Source organism: Serinus canaria, assembly GCF_022539315.1.
Source record: "Serinus canaria isolate serCan28SL12 chromosome 7 unlocalized genomic scaffold, serCan2020 HiC_scaffold_29, whole genome shotgun sequence".
NCBI lineage: Eukaryota > Metazoa > Chordata > Aves > Passeriformes > Fringillidae > Serinus > Serinus canaria.
This window is the reverse complement of record NW_026108147.1, coordinates 4,118,688-4,139,263: the sequence shown is the minus strand read 5'-3', so window position 1 is coordinate 4,139,263 and position 20,576 is coordinate 4,118,688. Positions and strand designations below refer to the sequence as shown.

The 20,576-nt window shown below is 47.2% G+C and overlaps 1 protein-coding gene across 2 annotated transcripts; it reads right to left on the bottom strand.

Moving 5' to 3' along the window:
- Positions 1 to 1,682: 1,682 nt before the first annotated feature.
- On the bottom strand, positions 1,683 to 12,835 carry SPP2 (secreted phosphoprotein 2). Of its 2 annotated transcripts, none has more exons than XM_018911895.3 (7): positions 12,663 to 12,835; positions 12,443 to 12,567; positions 10,987 to 11,109; positions 9,803 to 9,913; positions 8,003 to 8,057; positions 7,392 to 7,508; positions 1,683 to 1,941 (listed from the first exon to the last, which is right to left on the bottom strand). In XM_018911895.3, the coding sequence occupies exons 1-6, from the start codon at positions 12,709 to 12,711 to the stop codon at positions 7,408 to 7,410; spliced, it is 564 nt and encodes a 187-aa protein (XP_018767440.1). In that variant the 5' UTR covers positions 12,712 to 12,835; the 3' UTR covers positions 1,683 to 1,941; positions 7,392 to 7,407. The 2 variants fall into 2 exon arrangements, with proteins under 2 accessions (XP_018767440.1, XP_018767441.1); XM_018911896.3 differs by having other exon boundaries at positions 1,683 to 1,944; positions 12,663 to 12,828.
- Between the last annotated feature and the right edge of the window lie 7,741 nt (positions 12,836 to 20,576).

Sequence of the window (20,576 nt, the reverse complement as noted above, 5' to 3'; positions counted from 1 at the left end):
CATAAATCTCCACTCCCCAAGCAAAATCCAACAACAAAACTCATGGTCTGCTTACACAGCCCAAACTCTCAGCCAGGGGAGTTGGAAGGGAGCATCCTAGCAAGGGTCATTGGTATGTTGGAGCACTGAGTGCTTGAGTCAGCAATTTGGGACCAGGAAGGGCTCAGGAAAGTAATGTGGACAAAGGAAATATTGCTCCCTGCTGCCAGATAAACATCTGCACAGCAGATGCCACATCAGCTCCTCCTAGGTGTGAAGGCATTTGCATTCATGCACCAGGAGCTTAAAGTACACTGCAATCATTTTGGCTGGGGGGGAAGAAAGAAGGGAAAAAAAGAAAACACCAAAAAAGGTGGGGTTTTTTGTGGGTTTGATTTTTTGTGTGTGTGTGTGTGTGTGTGTGAGTGTCTAGAGAAGTGAACATTTAATTATCACATATTAGAAAAATATAGAGTCATAGAATATCCTGAGTCAGAGGGGCCCACAAGGATTGATGAATCCAGCTCCTGGCCCTGAGAACTGTCTGTGGGAAACTGGGAAAAGCAAGAGTGAAACAGGGAAGAGTACAAGCCCAGCTGGAGCTGTTCCCTCTGTCAATCCACCTCATCCCTTCCAGGAAAGCCAGGTCTTGGAGAATCAGGCCACGAAGATCTTCTGCTCACCTGGGCTAGAAGGACACGTAATAAAAAGACCTAAGCCACAATCTCTTGAGCTCAGGAGTTTCAGAAAGCACCTAGGCTGTTCCTGTCCAATGAAGAGTTCATGGTTCTAGCTAAAATCAGCACAGATGGGTGACATCAGCCCTACTGGGAAAGAAGATGCTCAGCAAAAATTTGGAAGAGAGGCAGATCATGGAGGACTGTGGCACAGGGCATTCAGAGCAAAGGAATCATGGGATGCCAGGCTATTTTGGGTTGGAAGGGACCTTAAAGCTCATCTCATCCCACCCCCCTGCCATGGGCACGGACACCTCCCACCATCCCAGGCTGCTCCAAGCCCCATCCAGCCTGGCCTTGAAGATTCCCAGTCCTGCTCATCCAAGCAAAGCAAATCAACATCACTTTCTCTGTTAGACCTTTGTCAGCAGCCTCTGCTCCCTGCTACCACGGTGGTTATCGAGGGTAGCTCTGACTGCTTCTTCTCAAGCTTTTGAGGTGGAAATTCCTACAAATCAGGTTACCTCGCTGCAATCAGGAGGGGAAAATGGGTGAGAGTCAAATCGGGTGGGACGGTGGCTTTACAGAGAAAAATGAGTTGATTTTTAATGATAAAGCCTTAAAAAAAAAAATAAACAAAACCAAGAACCCCCAAGCTGCACAGCAACCTTCCATTTCCCGGAGAGCCGCAGGGTGGGCTCTGTGCAGGGGGTGGAGAGAAGGGGACCAGGGTGCTGAGACCTTCCCCAGGTGAGGAACACTCCAGAGGTGTGCTCTAACCTCCAAAAGCCATTAGTACCTGACAATCACCGTCATTAGCAGCCCCCAGCTCTCCACATTAGCCACCAAGAACCCATTAAAGCCAAATTCCTAGCGGGCTTCAACTCCATCCTCTGGATTTGGAGAGGCTTCTCTGTCCGGAGAGGCAGGAATGGAGTGTGGGTGTGTTCATCTGAATAATCAATAATTAGCCGGGAGCATCACAGAAAATTACAAGCAAGCAGAAAGAAACACAGAACGAACAAATGGAATAATGAGGTTTTAATAGCATCATTATGGGATGGTGGACACAGTTAAAGTGGAGTTCTCCCAGGGATACCTAGCACATCAGAAGGGCTATTGATGGATGAGGGTGTATTTAGCACCTCCTGAGCAGAAAGGGAGTTTGGGGAAAGACTCTCACTCCACGGAAGAACAGTTTTTTCACCAAAAAGGAAAGGCCAAGGCATCAGGTTCTTTCTTCCCATGCTGGATCTTTGAATCTTGGCTCTTCTCATTCTCCAATCTACTTTAAAAACAGAGAGGAAGGAGAAATGCCTGAGAATTTGTCTCAGAACTTCCTTGGGAAAAGTGTATTCAGCTTCAACAAGTTGCTTATTAATTTGCTTCCCAGCCTGTGGAATCTTGCAAAAAGAAACCTGCACATGCAAAACATTTCATATGTGCACAAATGTCGTGGCAATGGCTAATTAGAGTTTAAAAAAAGGAATAAAAAGAAGCAGACTGTTAGAAAAATTAACAACAGTGAAATAAGACCCATGAAATAAGACAAATCAACATGTATTGTCAAGTCTCAAAAGAGAGATGGTCGAGGCTAGAAGCTGATGTATGGTCTGCTCTGAAATGGATCTGAATGGAGAGTACAACATTCAGAAGAAATGGGAGATGTGCTTTTCCAAGGAAACATGTGACAGTTTCCCCAGCACCCTGTAGCCTACACTGTGTCTTCAGCAAGTTGGTCACCATGGCAACCTGAAATTTTTCTGTGAGACAATTTTGTTAGTAAAATTTTAGAGATAGATTCGGGCAAGAAAGGAGAGTCCCCACGTGTGGAAGGGATTAAATTTAGTGACTCTCTAAGAACAGCTTGTCCAGGAGCCACTGAATCCTGCCCAGCCCTGGGGATGGGGGATGCCAACACCAGCCACTGCAACCATTGCTGGGGACCAAGGGACAGCAGGAGAAACAGAGGGAACACAGGAAATTCCAGCTCAGTTTAAGGAGAAAGCCTTCCCCCCAGAGGGTTCCTGTGTGTAGCTCAAAGAGGATGAGGGATCTCTCTCCCACGGTATTCCAACCTCAGCCACACAGCCCTGCTTTGGGAGGGCCTTCCTGACTGTGTGATCCTTTGATGAGCTCATTTCTAAAGCCCAGCACTGAGCAATGGGTTGAGAGCCCTTTCTGTTCCTCCAGGGAAGGAAACCCTGATGGTTTTCTCCTGCAATTAGACAAAGGGGCTGTGAAGTGTAAGGGATCATCCAAACTCCTGCTCTGCCTAAATAGGAACAATTTCCTCCGTGTGGCTGTGGGTCTAATCCTTTAAAACAGAGAAGAGGGGGAGGACAAAGGGCAAGACCAGAATTGCTGCTGCTCACAGCACTGGGAGGCTGTCACAGCAATTCCCTCTCTGCTCTACCACCTCTGCCCCAGCCCTGCCACGCTCTGACCCCTGCAGCAGCAAAGGTCCTGCCTGGCTCTGTTTCCCTCCCTGAACAGATGAAAGCATGCTGTCCCCTGCCACAGCACATCACAGCTGCCAGGTGACACCGAGGATCGGCCACCAGGGCCAGGAGGGATGAAACAGCAGCCTGACATTTCCCCAAGCACCAAACTGCTCCCAAAGCTCATCCACCACGGAGCTCACACAGCCTGCAACAGATCCCACCCTGCAGGGATTCTCCTTCCCTCTGCTTCTTCACTCTCCTTTTTTTCCCCTTTTTTTGTCTCTCACAGAAAGCAATAAGCAGCTTTATGAGGACCACAGAAAGTGGGTGGGTGAACGGGAGAGGCAAAAACAAAGAGATGAGGATATAAAACCCCAACTGAAATCAAGCAGCTCCCTAATGAGGGCACTGGGGATTAAAGCTCAGTTTTCCACACCCCAGGAGAGCTGTGAAGCCTGCTCTGCTGTTGTATTCACAGGAGACAGATAAACAAGCACCCATTTCACTCTGAAGGTCAGGTCCTGGATTTCTTAGGCATGAGAAGAGGCCCAATGCTGCCTGATACTCTTCCATTGGAAAAAAAAATCACTCTGATACTTAAAGATGCCACTTGTGCATGTGCAGTGCTGCTAATCAGGACTGCCACCAGCCCCTCCTGCCAGCAGTGAGCTGTGCCAGGTGGCAGAGTCCTCAGCCAGGGAGCAATTGTAAGGAAAATACAGAAAACTCGAGGAGAAAATCACAGCCCCTTGGCTCGATGCTGAAGGAAGCTGATTTCCTGTTAAAAAACCACTTTCCTGGTGTGATTAACGAGTAAGACACAATCAGCATTCACCATCTACTTGTACTTTGCAAAGGCAGGAACTTGCTCCTTGATTTTCCCGTTCAAGGAGTTGAAGCATTGCTGGGGAGACTCCGGGTATAATTCCCTTAAGGGTCTGCACAAGAAAAAGCTGCCTTAGGCAGGTGATTTTGGAACAGCAAAGCATCAGGGTCCTTTTGCTCCCTGGGGATTACGGTGGTGGCAAGTTCGAGCCATTTTTAGGCTCCTCTTTGCAATTCAGAGCAGCAGACTCCAGCTCAGGTTGTTAACAGGTGATCAGCTCTTGTTTTCCCCCCTCCTGTCCCTCCCTGTGTGCCTGAGCTATTTATGGGAAAGGCTGGCCTCACAACATGCCACGGGAATTTCACAATCTCCCCAGTTTGGAGATGGACGAGGAAATAAATCCAGAAAATCTGATTAGGACTTGTCACTGAAGTAAGCTCATTAATCATTGATGGGGTTTTTCATATTCAATTTCTAATTCCTGCAGGCACCAGCAGACTGGTGGGTCTGAAGACTTGAAGACTGCAGACTTGAAAATGTTCTTTATATAACAATGGCACTGATTTTTTTTTCCCCCTCCTGAATATTTAGCACATTCTAATAAATAAAAAGAGCTACAAAGCACAAGTGAGTTCATTTAGACTAGCTTCTTGCACAAAGTCAGGCACAGAATTTTCCTGAAATAATTCCTAAAGCCAAAAAAGATAAGAAGGCCTAGCTCAGAAATGTAAAATCCAGCATGAAAAACTGTCAGCCACTTGCCTGAGCAATTTTTGCAGCAGTCAGTTACCCATTCTGGTGTGTAAGAGAAAAAAAAAATCACATTTCATTTCTTACCTGGACTTGTCTAGCTTTGCCTGTCAGCACCAGGTTCTTTCAGTAAGAGATGAAAGTCTTCTATTATTAAATTGCTGTTTCCCCAGCCTCCCCCAAAATCTTCTCAGCTGAGCCAAGCCACTCGAGCCTACTGCCATTTCAGAGCTCAGCACTCATTTCCCATGCCCCCACCAAACCCTGCATGGCTTGTAATAATGCCAGCCAGGATCACACATATGCCAAAACCCAGGAAAACCAGCAGGGAACAACTTTTCCTGGCCTCAGACACACAAAATCTGTTTAATTTTTGGCTTCAAATGAAATCCTCTAATTCTGGATACCAGCAAAAATCAGGAAGATTCCTCTCCAGACTTTGCAACTAATAAGTCAAATTGATAAAAGCAAGAGAAACAAGGGGCTTTGGGGGTAGAGTTGATATTCTCTTTAAATCTCCTGATCTATCTGCCTCTGACACGTCCAAAACCTAGGAAACTCCTTGGAAAAAAAATGAAATACAGCTCCATCAGTGACACTTGCAACCCATTTTTAAAAGCAAGCAGAAAGTATTAAATTTCAAACTGCTCTGGGTTTCAAGAACCATAAATTTCTCCCCGCTTGCTTCACGTTCTGTTCTCAGGAAGGTTTCACATCTTGCTGTTGGTTTGGAGATTTGTTAGAAGTTAGGCACAAGAACACAAAGCATTTCTGGGTGCTGCTGAAAGGGGATAGCTCTTCTCCAGAGCCAGAGAATTAAAGACACCTAGCACTGCCTTTGGGCAAAGAAAAGTCAGAGATTCCTGTAAGAAGACAGGCAGTGATTAAAAAGGCCTATTGGCTTTAGTGGCTGGGGGATAAACCAAAATTGCATATGGATTTAATGAAATAATTCTTACAAACACAGCAGAGTGCCTGGGTTTTCCTTTGATATCTCGTTTCCAGGAGAGCAGGAGGCTTGTCTCCTCCAGCACATCGAGGTTTACCACGGATATGCTTATGAGTAACATGTGTTAGCTTTTGGTGAGTCACCGGTGCTAAATTCCATCTAAAACTGCCTGGTTCCCAACGCAGCAGGCTGGAGCTGAGCTCCACACGCAGGGAGCACTCAGTTCTGGCACTGCACTGGGACACAGACCTGCTAATGATATGTACCCGAAGCCTTTTTAATCACAAAGACAGAGCACTAAGTAATTTCCTCTTCCCAACTACTTCAAACCTGCTTGGCACGCCAAAGAATGAGCTCATCCCGTGTTGCTAAAACTCTTTCAAACCACTTCCCTTTAGATTAAAGCCTTAAGAGGGCAGGTAAAGCATCAGCAGCAATTAGAGCTGCTCCCACACAGAGCTGCAGAGGCAGGTCAGCAAAGGTGATTTCTGTAGGATAGGCTCTGCCAGCTCCAATAAATCACGGCTGCCTTTCATTAGCATTCCCGTTAATTGGCTTCCAAACATCTCCTTCACGGATTCTCCAAGTGCTCCTCCCCACCCTGGTTCTCACAGATTCCCTTCAGTTTTTGCTTGAGGAGCTGCGTGGCCCTGGGGCACTTGATGTGGCACAAAGACAGGGCCATTCCTCCAGATCCCTTCTCTGGACATGCTCCAGCCCTCACTGTCCTTATGTGAAAAATGCCTATTTTATTATTTTTTATGATTGGCTTTTTGCAAATATTAAAATGAATATGATATGTGTTATGTTAGGAAGTGATGCTGTATTAATTTCATTAAGTAATGCGTTAAATAGAGTTTTAGGTTATAATATATTGTTAAAATAGAAACTATGCTATATAAGATATTATTTTTTAAGAGAGGAATGAGGTACTCCCACTCAGCAGCTACAGGACACCTCAATCTTTCAGAGAAAGAGAATTTATTGCCCTGTTATTGGAAGAAACAAACTTCTTCCCACCTCACTCAGCCCTGAAGACGCCGTCAGGATTCAGAGGCAGAAGCTGACACTGCCCAGCCAGAATCCTGTGTGTGAATGGAATTGATGCACCATGGATGAGGTCATGAATATGCAACAGGCTGTGGCTTTTAAGGGTTAATCCTCTGTTAAGGTGGGTCCTTTTTGGGGCTTATTTGCCCAGAAAAGGTACCCAGACTGTCCTTAACTCTTTGTTTTTATTGTCTTATATTGTCCTAATCCCAATTGTCCAAATTTTTATTACTCTAATTATATTACTATTTTTATAACCATTTTATTACTATTAAACTTTTAAAATTTTAAAACCAAGTGATTGGCGTTTTTCACACTTGTCTCAAGGAAAATGAGGGTTAAAAGGCTAGAAGCCTACACTGAACTCAAACTCTGACTTTGCAGAAGGATTTTCCTGCATGCTTTTGCACACTGCCTGTACCCCAGGACACTGGTGTGTGTTGGAGCATACAGGATGGATGACTCAAAAGAGAGGCACAGCCACGAGCTCTGGAGCTGGGATGTCTTCCAAGGAGCTAAAACTCTTTCATCCTGAGCAGTCATTTCCCACCCTGCCACAAAACCTGCAGACCCAGCGTGAATAAAAGCCAACCCTAAGTCTACCCTGACCTGAACCCCATCACCACTGGTGGTGCAGATCAGAAAGATGTAGGAGCAGCCCCAGTGTTCCTGGAGCTGTAGGTTCTTTGACTCTCTCAGCCCTAACCCTCACTCACACTCATCTAGGCCATGTTATTCCATCTTGTCAGGGTTGAAGTAGCTGGGTTTGTTCCAGTCTCCACGGCTGCTGCCTCTTCCTCTTGAAGGGAAGGCTTCAGGAGCAAAGGCATCATCTAAAAAAAGAACATGGAGACTTCTGTAAGCATGAGACTTGTGTTGACTGCTGCCCAGAGAAACTGTGGCTGCCCCTGAATCCCTGCAAGTGTCCAGGGCCAGGCTGGACGGGGCTTGGAACAACCTGGGATAGTGGAAGGTGTCCCTGCCCACACCAGGGGATGGAATGAGATGATCTTTCAGATCCCTTCCAACCCAAACCCCTCTGTGATTCTAGAACAGAAATTATTCAGCACTGCATTCTGCACACAAGTACTGCACATGAGAGCACAAATCTGGCAGTTCAAAAAATGGATAAACCTCAGCACGGCCTGGCTTGGCAGGACAGTGCACCCTAAACTGGACACTCCTCTGCAAGGGAAAAACCAGCTGCCCATGACCAGGAGCAAGCAGCTGATCTTTCACAGTGCCTTCTCCCTCAGACAGATGACCTTGGGAGGTTCCAAGAGGAGAACAGAGGTCAGGGCATTCCGGGATGGCAGAGCTGCCTTACCTTCCCTGTGAGTGCTGCCCCACCTGTCAGGGGTCCTCATGGGCACGTGCATCATCTGGAAATTAAAGACATTTCTTTGAGAACCTCACCTGGCAAGAAGTGCCACCTCTCCATCCCCTCAGGCACGAGGTGGTCACTAAATAATTCCAAACCTTCTTCTTAATTTGGCTGCTCCTGCAATCCAGGGGTTGCACTCCATGATCCCGTCAAACTCAGGGTGCTCTGCGATGCCAGCCTCAGTCAATCACAATTCCTTCTCCATCCAAACAGCACCACAGGTGCACCAACACCTCCTCAGCCAAGCTGAGATCCCCTGAGCAGAGTCACAGCTCCACAGCAAGAGCTGCAGTGCACTTGCTGCAGCCCTCTGCAGAGGGAAACACTTTACTTTTCAAGTGCAGTAATTCCCTTTGGCATTTATTCCTTATTAACATTGCAGGAAATATATTCCCCAGCAGGAATATGGCAACAGCACTGAATTTTAAGTGATGGTTAAGGAAGACTTGGGGGAAGATGTCTGCTTGTAAAAGCAAGAGTTTGTGCTGAGTGCCCTGTTAAACAATGGTTATGTCAAGCCACAGAGGACTGACTGAGCATCCCAGCCTGTGTTACACATTCCAGAGCTCCACATGCAGTCCCTCTGCTCTGCAGAGCCAGGCTGCCTGGGGTGCACTCACTAGCCATCTCTGAATGGAGATTTTGAGGGAAAAAAAAAGAATAAATGAAGGGCTAATTTGGCAATTCAAACCAAGGAAAAGTAACAAAGAATCCTATTTGCTTACAAAGGGGCTGGAGAGGGACTTTTTACAAGGGCTTGTAGTGACTGGACAAGGAAGACTGGCATTAAGCTGAAGGAAAGCAGGGTGAGATTGGATATTGGGGAGAAATCCATCCCTGAGAGGGTGGGGAGGCCCTGGCACAGGGTGCCCAGAGAAGCTGTGGCTGCCTCTGGATCCCTGAAAGTGTTCCAGGGCAGGCTGAGCAGGGCTTGGAGAGCCTGGGACAGTGGAAGGTGTTCCATGGTAGGGGGTGGAACTGGATGGACTTTAAAGTCCTTTCCAACCCAAACCATTCCTTGATTCTGCAGCTCAACTTCTTCACTGGATGGACTTTAAAGTCCTTTCCAACCCAAACCATTCTGTGATTCTGCAGTTCAACTTCTTCATTTAGGTCCCTGAATTTTCCAACAATAAAAGCTCCCCATATCCTTGCTTGTTAAATTGTGTTCCCTCAAGCACAGCACCCACTGTAGAGCTGTGTTCTAAGTGCAGACACACAAGTTCAAGAGTCAGTTCGTGGATAAAGTGGACCCAGTTTGGAAACAGTCAGTAGGAATTCCCAGGTTAGGTCAGCATTGAATAAGACCCTTAAAACCAAAAAAGAGCTCAAAAAGGGAACAAAGATCTCAGCAGACCAAATGTCCTTGGGCTGTGCTGTGATGACATGCTCAGCTGGGAGCTGGGTTTGGCAACAGAGCCAGAGCCACAGGGCTCTGTGTGTGTGTCCAGGAAGTGCCAGTCACTGCTCTCCAGGCCCTTATTCCATGAAGGAAGTGCTGGAGGTGACAGATGTGCCAGAGTGCCACAGAGTGTCACACTCTGCCAGGCAAGGGCAGAGCCCTCAGCTGATGGAAAGGGAAGTGCCACAGCTGACAGCTGGATTTCAAACTGCAGCCACTTTCCTGATCCAAACCTCCTCCTGCAACAGGAGCACACACAGACATCTGGACTTCTCTTTAAAAGAGGCTAAGCAGAATTTTCACTCCTCCAGGCAGCAAAAATGGGTTTTCCCCTTCCTCACCTCCTCGCTGCTCATGGATTCAGAGCTGAATGTGCTGCGGTGGCACCGCACGGTGATGTTGGCAATCAGCCCCCCAGAGACTTCCACAACGCTCCTGCAGGAAGCAGTGGGCTGTAACAGAACAAAACAGGGCCAATCTCACAGAGCAAACATCCAATACCAACCCTCAGTGGTGGTGGGAACCTGCAGAAGGATTTCAAAAACCCATTCCAAGAGAAAGAAGCCTGAGAACAATCATACAACAGCATTTTATGGCTCCCCAGCTATGTGTTTGTTGTACAAACTTCTGAGCCTGCTTGGGGTAGGAGTAAACCTCCAGCTCCTTTCCACAGCTCAGCACAAAGAGAAGGACAGTGCAGGACTATGCCAACAGCAGCCCCAGCTCTGGAAGTTAAACTACCCTTAAAGATGTTTTTGCAGTTGGACAAAAAATTGCAGCAAAACCTGCACTCAAGTTTGGAAAACACATCCTCACATTACCATACTGCCCTAAGAAGAAGAGGGGGATGGTGTCAGTTTAGGATACAGGGATGACACTGCAGCAGCCAACTTTTGAGTTTTTAAAGGAAAGCAGCAAAGCAATAACCAACAACTCTGTGTGGTGCCATCTACACAAACATGAGCTGCTTAGCTCCAGAGCAGAGGTGACTTGGCCCAAGTAACTGTGCACAGAGAAGTCCCAACTCTGTGCACAGACTCAAAGACAACGTGTTTCCACCAAAGCTGGTGATTTCAGACTCAGAGGAGAGCAAGAGCTGCATCAAGAGCATTTTTATTTCAGGCTGAGAGTGAAAAATCCAAAAGAGATCAGCACTGTGAGCACAGAGGGAGGATCTGCACGACACGGAAGGCAACCCTTCATGTGGTGCCCAGATAGGTGAAAGCAAGTGAAACATCAGCTCTTAACTTGGAGAATAAGTCATTCCTTCTAGGCTTTGGCCCCAAAAGCACACATGCCTTCACTTCACACTGCTCCCAGACACAAATCCTCTTTTCAGCTCCCTGCCCTCCCCACTGAGCAGGCAGAAGAGTTTCCCACCACTGACCCTTCCCACCCAACACCCACTCCATGCTGCAGGTTGTACCAAAAGCAGGCAGCCATTCCTCACTTCTCAGCATCTTCAGCCCCCCTGAGAAGATCCTGCATGGAGGGGAGGGTTCCCAATGCCAGCAGGGGCACCTACCACGAAAGGGCCACTTTGGAAGTCACAGGTGGAGGGGTCTCTCCCCGAAGCTTTGGCGCACACGGTCTCGCGGATGCTGAAGCGCAGATCTAACCCGTAAGTGTCGCTGTCCCACGTGTCCACCTGGTGAGAGCAGGGTCAACACAACACAGCATTAGTCCTTTTTGATTATTCTTTTCCCTTTCCTCATAGTTCAATCAGTGCTTTAGTGCCACCCTGATTTTTTAAGATTTTCTAAGCCTTCTGATGTTTACATTTTTGTAACGAACTTTCTCACACACTTTCTGTAAATAACTTATTGGTCTGCAATCTTTTATGGAGGAGGAGAAATTTGATGGGCTGTTGGTTTGTCCAGTGTCATTGGAGAGGTGGCACTGTCACCCTCCAATCCACTGTCACTTTTGGAAATCTATAAATGTTGGAGTCAGAAAATAAACTTCCCCTTTTTACCTTGAGAACAGCAGCGTGTGCATGTTATTTTGTGTCTTATAGTGACACTTTAGCTCAAGATGGGAGACTTGAAAATAAAAAAGCAATGCCCCCAAAAAAGTCCCCAACAAACAACAAATTCCCATTGCTTTTAAATACTTGGGGGTTTTAATCCAAATTGTATAAATCCATATGTCATCTTGACATTCATTCTTACAGAGACTTGATACAGGCCACCTACAGGAGCAGAAAGGTTCTGAGGGTGTTCAGGAGCATGGACGTCATAACTTTGGATTAAGAAGTTATAACAGAAAGAAAGGTTCTGAGAGTTTTCAGGAACATGGACATCAGAACTTTGGATTAAGAAGTTTTAACAGAAAGGAAGGATCTGAGGGTGTTCAGGAGCATGGACATCACAACTTTGGATTAAGAAGTTTTAACAGAAAGGAAGGATCTGAGGGTGTTCAGGAGCATGGACATCACAACTTTGGATTAAGAAGTTTTACCTCCTTAACTTGGGCAGTATCCAGTGTAATTCTGAGCACCACAAGGTAAAACAGATAGGGGTTTCTTGCTTGCACTGAGACTCTAGCAGATTGAAACCAGAATTGGTGCATAGAGACAGATGACATAAATAAAGATCAGAGAAAGAATCCTGAATTGTGGGGCTATTTAACCAGTGAAGAGCTTCAGATGAACCAGGATGCTTGATGCCTGAAGCAAAGCAGTTTGCTGGAGGTATTTCAAAACATCACTTTTCAACAAAATCCTACAGGACCACCCTCAAGGACTTCTACTCTAAGCGTGAAAAATCTGAATTCCTAAAGTATTTTAATTACAAACTCACATAGAAAAGATATTTAGGTTCCTGAAGCTGTAACTTCAGATAATGGCCCAAACCCACCCTCTTCCAAGCAGCATCAGCCAACTCCAACTAAACCTGAGCTTCCAGGACTGGGTGAAAAAGAGTTTTCCATGCCAGGAAAGCACATTTCAGGTGAAGGATCTCTGTTGTCTGTGTACTTACTCCCATGACTCGGCTCCTGACAACACCATACAGGTTTCTGCTCCAGGACTGGGAATTGATCCGGGCAATGGAAGCATTGAGAGCCTCCTCTGTGACAGGGAGGTCGTAGTCATACACTGGGAACCCTGAGAGGGAGGCACAGTTCCATCAGAAATCCACTGTAGGATCATACTTTCCCCCCCAAAACCACCCTAAAAAGGAGGACAAGGCTCCAACTTACCTGAACATGAGAAAACACTCAATGTGAGGAGAAAAATTATGATCCTCATTGTGTGTCCTCCAAAATCCCCCAGTCTTTTTTCCTCTCCAAGCAAAGATATCCCTCTGTCTTTATATAAATGCAGCCTTGATCCTACGCCTGACCTCCCCACAGAGTCCAAGCTCTGCTCCAAACATTGCACTTTAAACAGAATTGATCCAAGAGTAAATATTTGTTGTCAGCTTTTCTCCATTTAGCAGTAATTCTCTGATAATCCATGGGCTGCAGTGCCTTTTTCCCAGGACTGAATTCCCCTCTGGGGAGCACTGAATTCCTGATATGTCTGTAGCCAAAGGCTACTAGAACCTAGATATTTTGTTCTCTTTTAACCACTAGCATTCCATGGGGTCAGTCAACTCTGTCCAAGCACTGGACACAGGACCTTCATGTCTTGATATGTGAAAATATGTAAAAATATGAAATATTTCAATAAAAATTGGTTAAAAAATAAATATAAATTTAAATAAATTTTTAAAATTTAAAATATCAATTTTAAATTGTAAAATAGAAATACTTTTTAAAAATATACATTATTTAAATATACATTTATAAAATAGTGAAAATAGTGAAAATATTAAAATATTCTTCCATATGAGTCAAATTCCTCCATTAACCTTCAAATTGCAGCAATTGAATTCTGTGGCATGGGGCCATTTTAAGAACTTCCCAAACAGGAGAACTTGTAAGAGGCTCAAATTTGATAAGAGAAACCATAAAGTTCCTCCTGCTTGTAAGAAAAAGGAAAAGGGGTGGGCACTTTTTGCCAGCCAGCTTGGATTTCAGCATTGGGAATGGGGTCAAATATGCTGATTGAAACTTTTCCCAGCAAAAAAGCTGCAGCCTCTCTCTACATCCATTCTCCTTGTTCCACGCAGCTGAAGATGTTCTCTCCCAGCTCTTGGACTGTGGGAAATGGATTTGCAGAGAGTTCTCTACAGTGTGCATCCATATAAAACTTTGAGGTGAGAAATGTTGACTTGGAAATGCCATGGAACAGGACAGATATTGGTGAGAGGGAAATGGAACTGGAAACAAGTTTCAAAGGGTGGCTTTGCAAATAAGACTGGATACTCTGATAGAACTCTGAAAGATGCATTGTAGTGGGACCCACGAGGGTAATTTTAGATTTTTGGTTTTAAGGCATTTACAGCATGGTGTGGCAAAAAGCTGACAGGCCAAGAAACACTTATAGTGTTTTGTAATTAGGAAATAGTTGGCTTCTGATTGTGATGGCATGAATTATAACATCTGTATCACAGAATCACAGAATAATGAGGCTGGAAGAGACCTCTAAGATCATCGAGTCCAACCAATGCCCTGACACCTCAGCTAGACTATAGCACCAAGGGCCATGGCCAGTGGTTTTAAACACATCCAGAGATGGTGATTCTACTGCCTCCCTGGGAAGAGCATTCCAGTATTTATTATTCTTTCTATTCTTTTATTTGTCCCATCTTTTGCATGAGACTGAAAATGGAATAAAAGTCTTTAAAACACCTCTCAGTTGCCCCATCTCTGGGTCAGAAAAGGTGATTTTCCGACTTTGGACACCCTCTCCTGTAGCCAGGAATGTTCTGCTGTGGCTGTGGCCATGCCAGAGCTCCACCATGCCAAGGATTTAAAGTGAGCTGGAGACTCTCAGGAACAGCCTTTTGTGCCCTGCCCATCTTTCCTGCTGCCAGAGCCAAGACCAGGCTGCCTCAGGTCAAGGGAAAGCTTTCAGGTGAGCTCTCTGACCTGCTTCTGCCACAGTTTCTCTACAATCAGTCCAAGGCAACATTGAATAAAGTACATACTGTTATAACGGACACAAAAATGTTGATAAATGGTAATAATTTTCATTCACCAGTGTCTGCATTTCAGGTGATCCAATATTCTAATATTTTTACATTATTTTTCTGTGCTGAAACGTTTTCTGTGTCTCAAACGTCATTTGGAAGAAGGAGTAGTTTTGTTTTGCTATTGAAGGTGGGTCATGGAGTGATTAAAGTATTTTGATTCCTGAATGTTAATCAAAGAAATGTGTTTCGATTTTTAAAACTCATCCTTCTCATTTAAAGCAATATCTCAAGTTCCTTTCCTATGAAAGATTGGGAATTAGAGACAGAGAGCTCCAAACTCAAGGCACCTTTTGTCAGAAATAAGCGAGTGCTGAGACTGTGACAGATGAGGGAGTATTCTCCTTTCAGTGTTTTCCTTCTCCCCACACTCCTTGCCAAAGGAGCAGGAGCATTTTGTGTTCTGCCTCCCATCTTGGTTCTGGGATGGATGTTTGCACTTCTTTGTGCACTACTGTTTCAGAAACTGAGGAAGGCAAGTCTGCCCAGTGGAATGAGACCACTCAAACAGAAAGGCCTTGGCATTCAGAGGCCCAAGATTCTTGTTTCTCACCTTGCTGCAGCAGTCTGGGTAACATTTAGCTTTCCACTTCATCCCCAAAAAGGCAACCATTTGCCTTTTGTATGCTGGGACCAGTTAATACACCACTAGGAGGTGAATATATAAAATTCCTTCCCACCACAAAGGCACAGTGTTGTAGCCAGTGCAAGAAAAAATTTAAATATTGATCCAACTGTAGAGTTTAAAGACTGCCCTCTTAGAGCAGCTCTTAAAAATGCTGCCAGCAGGATGGTAGCAATGCTGAGTGTGACTTGGAAATTGTTTAATGAAATCAGAGTTCCTCTGCAGAGCCCTGGCTTTACAGCATCTGGAAAACAGAGATGTTTGCTCTCCCAGCTCCCTGAATCTCTGATTTCAGTATATTTAGGCAGTGGAGCCAATTTTACATTTTCAGACTCAAGTTCTGGGTTTCTGGGGAGGTCTGAGACTTTCTCCACGTTCTCTTTGTGCCCAGCTTCCAGCACTTGCCAAAAAGGAGGAAGCACCAGGTGGAGAGTGGTGCCATGGCACACAGAGAAGTGATGAAAGGTGAGATGGAGACTTGGCATATTCAGGACTAAACTTGGACTCTGCCAACAGCAATTTCCAGATGCCAAGGCAGCTTGGGGCTGCAGAGAGAGGGAGTTGTATCCTATTTAATCTACATACCAAACAGGCATTGGTTAAGAAATGAGGAAATTAAAGTGCCTCCCTTAGATGACTATTTTCAGACTCCTTTCACTCCCAGCAATCAAGTCAGTTCTGTTCCCAGACAACTGGAACAACAGTTTCTCTTTGTGAGTGAAATTTTGGTAATTACAAGATGTAATTTCCTCTAAAATGTAAATCATCCAGCATCATCACATGCCTGTATGTTGAAAACAGAGCTATTCCTGATCTCTTGTTTCATGGACATTCAGATGACAGATGAAAATTAATGGTGTCCCTTCTGATAAAATAAAAACCAAGTAAATTCACAGCAGTACATTCCTCTGTTTTCCCATAGCTTTTGTGGCGTGCCATCAGCAAAACCAAAAGGTCCCTGAGAAGTTCTTCACCATGGGCATGGCCCAGCAGAACAAGGGGGAATGGCTTCCCACTGCCAGGGAGCAGGATTAGATGGGATATTGAGAAGGAATTGTTCCTTGTGATGGTGGTGAGGCCCTGGCACAGGTTGCCCAGAGAAGCTGTGGCTGCTCCATGCTGGGAAGTGTTCCAGGGCAGGTTGGATGGGGCTTGGAGCAACCTGGGAGAGTGGAAGGCTCATGGCAGGGGAGATCAGAAGGAGATGGGCCTACAGATCTCTTTCAAGCCAAAGTGATTCTCTGAGTAACTTCACCATACCTGCAGGAGACTTAACGTTGACATCAGCTGGTCAGAGGCAGGAGAAAGGCTTCTAAATTTTGCTCAGACTAACAGAGGATTTGAGACCTGATTCAAAATTCACAGACACAACAGTCTCAGCTTTGATTCTCTTCCTAAGTCATCTGTGTGTCCCTTGAGATATTGGCAGAAATTCATACAACCCATGCAGGCACTGCCTGTGGGCTGCTGAATATTCTCCAACCCTTGACCTCCTGGGAGGGCGAAGAAGCCTTTCAGATTCCAATTTCTCTAACTGATCACACACTGTCCTAAGCAAGTCCCTTCTGGCACACATTTAAGTCAAATGAGGAGAGGCTGAGGGAGTTGGAAGGGGCTCAGCCTGGAAAAAAAAGGAGGCTCAGAGGAACCCTTCTCCTCCTACAACTTCTGACAGGAGGGGACAGCTGGGGGTTCGGGCTGTGCTCCAGGGAACAGGGACAGGAGGAGAGGGAGCGACCTCAGGCTGGGCCAGGGCAGGCTCAGGGTGGGCATCAGCAGGAATTTCTGCATGGAAAGGGTGCTCAGGGATTGGAATGAGCTGCCCAGGGTGGTGTGGAGTCCCCATCCCAGGAGGCATCCAAGGAAAACTTGGACATTTTCTTGGACTTGAAAACAGTTTCCTGGGCTGGTGACAAGGTGGGCATCAGGCACAGGTTGGATTCAATGGTCTTGGAGACCCCTTCCAAGTAGAACTAAAATGATTCTGTCATTCTGTGCAGTGACTGATCCTCTTGCCAGTTCGGATCCAATGGACGCAACCTCATCCTCCACAACTCCTACTGGTGTTGCAGGAAACAGACTTTCAGAGTGAAGCAACAGAAAACACAGGTTAAAGCAAACAAAACCACATTAACACATCCCAGACGGGTATTCTGAAACATCACAGCCTGCAGCAGAATCTCAGAGGCCTCTCTTCATTGCTTTCAGCCTTTGAAACTTCAAATATTTGAAGTTCCAGAGGACTTCCTGTGCCTGTCAGAAAGAAAAGACCTTACAGGGTCATTGCCACAACATTGTAGCTGATGCAGGGCAAATATTTCCTCCAGACCCAGAGCCATGCCTGAAAAGTCACAGGGCTACATCTCTTTTTGGTTTTTTTTTCCAATGTTTTCCAGAACCTGCTGATCATTTTCAAGGTTTTCTCCCTATCCCTAGGGCACATTCTCCAGAAGTTCTGCTGTTACATCCTTTTTGCACTTAGTGAAAGCTACCTGCAATCACCAGTCAATGAAAGCCCTGGGAAAACCTGAACTCCTGGGTGAAGCTGGGCAAAACTTTTCTCTCCCAGATCTGAATCCATTAAGTGCCAAGGACTGTCCCCTGTGTCATGCCTTGTCCCCCATAAGTGTGCTGATGCCATTTAAAGTGGTTGGCAAAGAAAACAACTTTGAACAGTTTTGTAATTGCTGCATTAGCATTCAAATCTTTGACCTGAAGAATCACATGTCAACATTTCTGGCTGCTGGCACTGCCATTTCTGGGATTCTTAAATAGCAAAGCTGTCGTTTCCACCCTGGATTTCAGAGTCTCTGAACAGTCACACAAAGGTGTAGTTTTGAACACTACAGAAAAAGTCCCTGGTGTTTAGCTGTACATTTACAATCGGCATATACTACTAATGATTACTTTAGGCAGGAGCAGCAAACCCAAGAATGAGCCAAAGAGGTGATTCCTGTGTTCTCAGTGACCTGCTCAGCACAAAGTGGGAATTCAAGAATGGGTTCAGGAGCCTCAGGGTGCACAGGAAGCCACAAAGACTTTGGGATGCTGCAATGGACCAGCCTGCTGCCTGTGCCTGGGCTGCACAGGGCTGAGCTCCATCTGGATGGTCTAACAAAGGCCGAATGTGCATACCATGGCCACTGGAGACTCCTATTCCAAGTCCTGTGAGCTACACAATTCAGCTATAACCAGCTGCATTTTTCATGTTAGCTTGAAATCCAGGAGAGGAAAAGGTAAATGTGAAAAAGTGTTCTTCCACTTTTAGTGACAGCAGTGTCTGCACAGCACCTGTGCCCATGGCACGGTGGTGGGAACCAGATGATCTTTATGATACTTTGCAACACAAAGTGTTCTGGCATTCTGGGATTGCCAAGTGGAGAGGAAAACTGAGCCTTGGCAGTCCCAGCTTTTATCCAGTGCCTCTTTTGTCCAAGCAAGTCCAGGACTTCATTTCAGAGCTGACACGTGTATCTTTAAGGTGACTGCATGGAGGAGAGGGAGGGCAGCTGCAGCGCAGGGCTGGTGCCCCATCAGAGTGTCTCTCTCCCCATGGCACCAATGCCGCTGCCTTGGGATGCCACCTGTGGAAGGTGAGTCTGCCCTCAAGCCCAGCCATGGAAGTCAATCAGGGGCACAGGCTGCAGCTGAAGCAGCCAAGCATTGCTGTGAGGCTGGCAAGTCAGGAGAAAGCCTGTGGCCAACTCTGCTGAGCCTTTGGCCAAAGCAGGGGCAATTGTGCCCCCAGGCTCCCCCCGTCTGGCATCCCGGCTGATGCTGACCAGGTGCCGCCATTCAGGGTGCTGCTGGTGCTGAGCCCGCTCTGGTGCTGTTTCTGTGGGGTCCAGAGCTGCCAGGGCAGCAGCGACTCTGCAGCCCTGCTGGAGGAGACATGGCCACCCTCCCCATGCTGGCAGCAGCTCTGCGGGCCCAGAGCTCTGGGTCAGGGGGCCTCGGTCACAGCACCGTGGCCTGGGCAGCTGCCAGGGCCCGGGCTGGCCGCCAGCCCTGCCTCTGCCCCCGCCCCTTATTGCCAGCACCCAGTGCGTGCCCGGGCAGCAGCCCCCTGCCCTCCCTGTCCCCAGACAGCCCAGCCTGGGCACCTCCGGGATGTGCACACCCTCCTGCTGGGGTGGTGTCCCAGCCTCGAGGGCTTCTGCCAAAGGCCTGGGAGACACTTTGGGGAAGTGCCAGAGCAGCCTGGTGCCAGGAACAAGGCGGCTGCCTGGGGGCTGCTTGTGGCACCTGACACCAAATTCCTCAGGAAGTCCCACTGCCCCAGCTCCTCAGGGGCCTCCTGTTCTCTTGTAGCCTCCTGCCATCACCCTGCTTCCTTCCCACTGCCTCATCCCGTCGGGGCTCACACAGCCCTTCATCCCATTTGTGGCTCCGTCTCCTCAGGGTCTCCCCCAGCCCGGCCGAGCTGCCCGGCAGCAGCGCCCCAGCCCCACAGCAGCTCCAGAGGAGCCCCATCCAGAGGCACCTCGCAGCCCTCAGAAATACAGCCAGCAGCACATGGGCAGGAGGACACGGATGGTGCTTCCTGCCTGGCACAGGGCTTGTGGCCATCTCCAGGCACCGCTCTCATGCCTGAGATCCGTGCAGCTCCAGCCCCTGCCCGGCCGCTCTTTCAGCTGCACCAAGGCTTCAGTGGAACTACCAAAGGCCAAGGGGATTCTGGCCATTTTCCCTCCTTCAGTGCACGCCTGGGCAGCTGGCTGAGCAAAGCACCCATTTCCCTGCTTCCCCTGTGCCCTATAGATCCCGGGCACAAAAAGAAAGATCCTGGGAGTCTGTCTATTACAACATATTCTTTATTTATGTACGAAACAGAAATGAAATTACAAAAACGAAAATCTTGATGAAAAAAAAAATCCCTGCTAGCTCAAACGGCCTCAGGAGAGAGAGCCTTCCAGATCAGCTCTCCACAGAGGTCCAGCAGCACAGCAAGGCAGTGCTGCAGGGACGTGGCCGTTTCTTCCATGCACTGCGGAATCGATCTCGCAGTTTACGCCATGTGGAGTAGGGAGCTCTCTGTATGGCCCGGAGAACAAACCCAGTTTCAATTGCCAGCTTTCTGATGGCAGGACTGCTGTCAAATGCCATTTCTTCAAGGGCTGCAAGAAAGAGGAACAGAGCCACAGTCAGATCCTGGATCTGTGGAAAGCTGAGGAAGGCCCCCGGCCAAGGCCATCCCGGCTGGTGCTTGCTATGGCCAGGAGGGAGCAGGGACCCAGGGGATCAGCCTGAACCTGCTGGCCACAAATGGCACACTTGGCCCTGAAATCTTTGTGTGCTCTACCCACAACTGGAGAGCCCTTGGCAGCCGGGGCACGGCATGCAGCACCCGTTGTCAGCCGGCTGCCCTCACTCACCACTGCAGATCAGCTGGAGCTCTTGCTGCTGCCCCCT

Bases quoted from the DNA above. Each gene is read 5' to 3' on its own strand.
- SPP2 (XM_018911895.3), bottom strand. From the start codon at position 12,711: ATGAGGATCATAATTTTTCTCCTCACATTGAGTGTTTTCTCATGTTCA. The intron at 11,110-12,442 runs GTAAGTACACAG...TGCTCTCACCAG, and splicing joins TCAGGAGCCGAGTCATGGGA to GTGGACACGTGGGACAGCGA. The intron at 7,509-8,002 runs GTAAGGCAGCTC...TTCTTTTTTTAG, and splicing joins GGGCAGCACTCACAGGGAAG to ATGATGCCTTTGCTCCTGAA.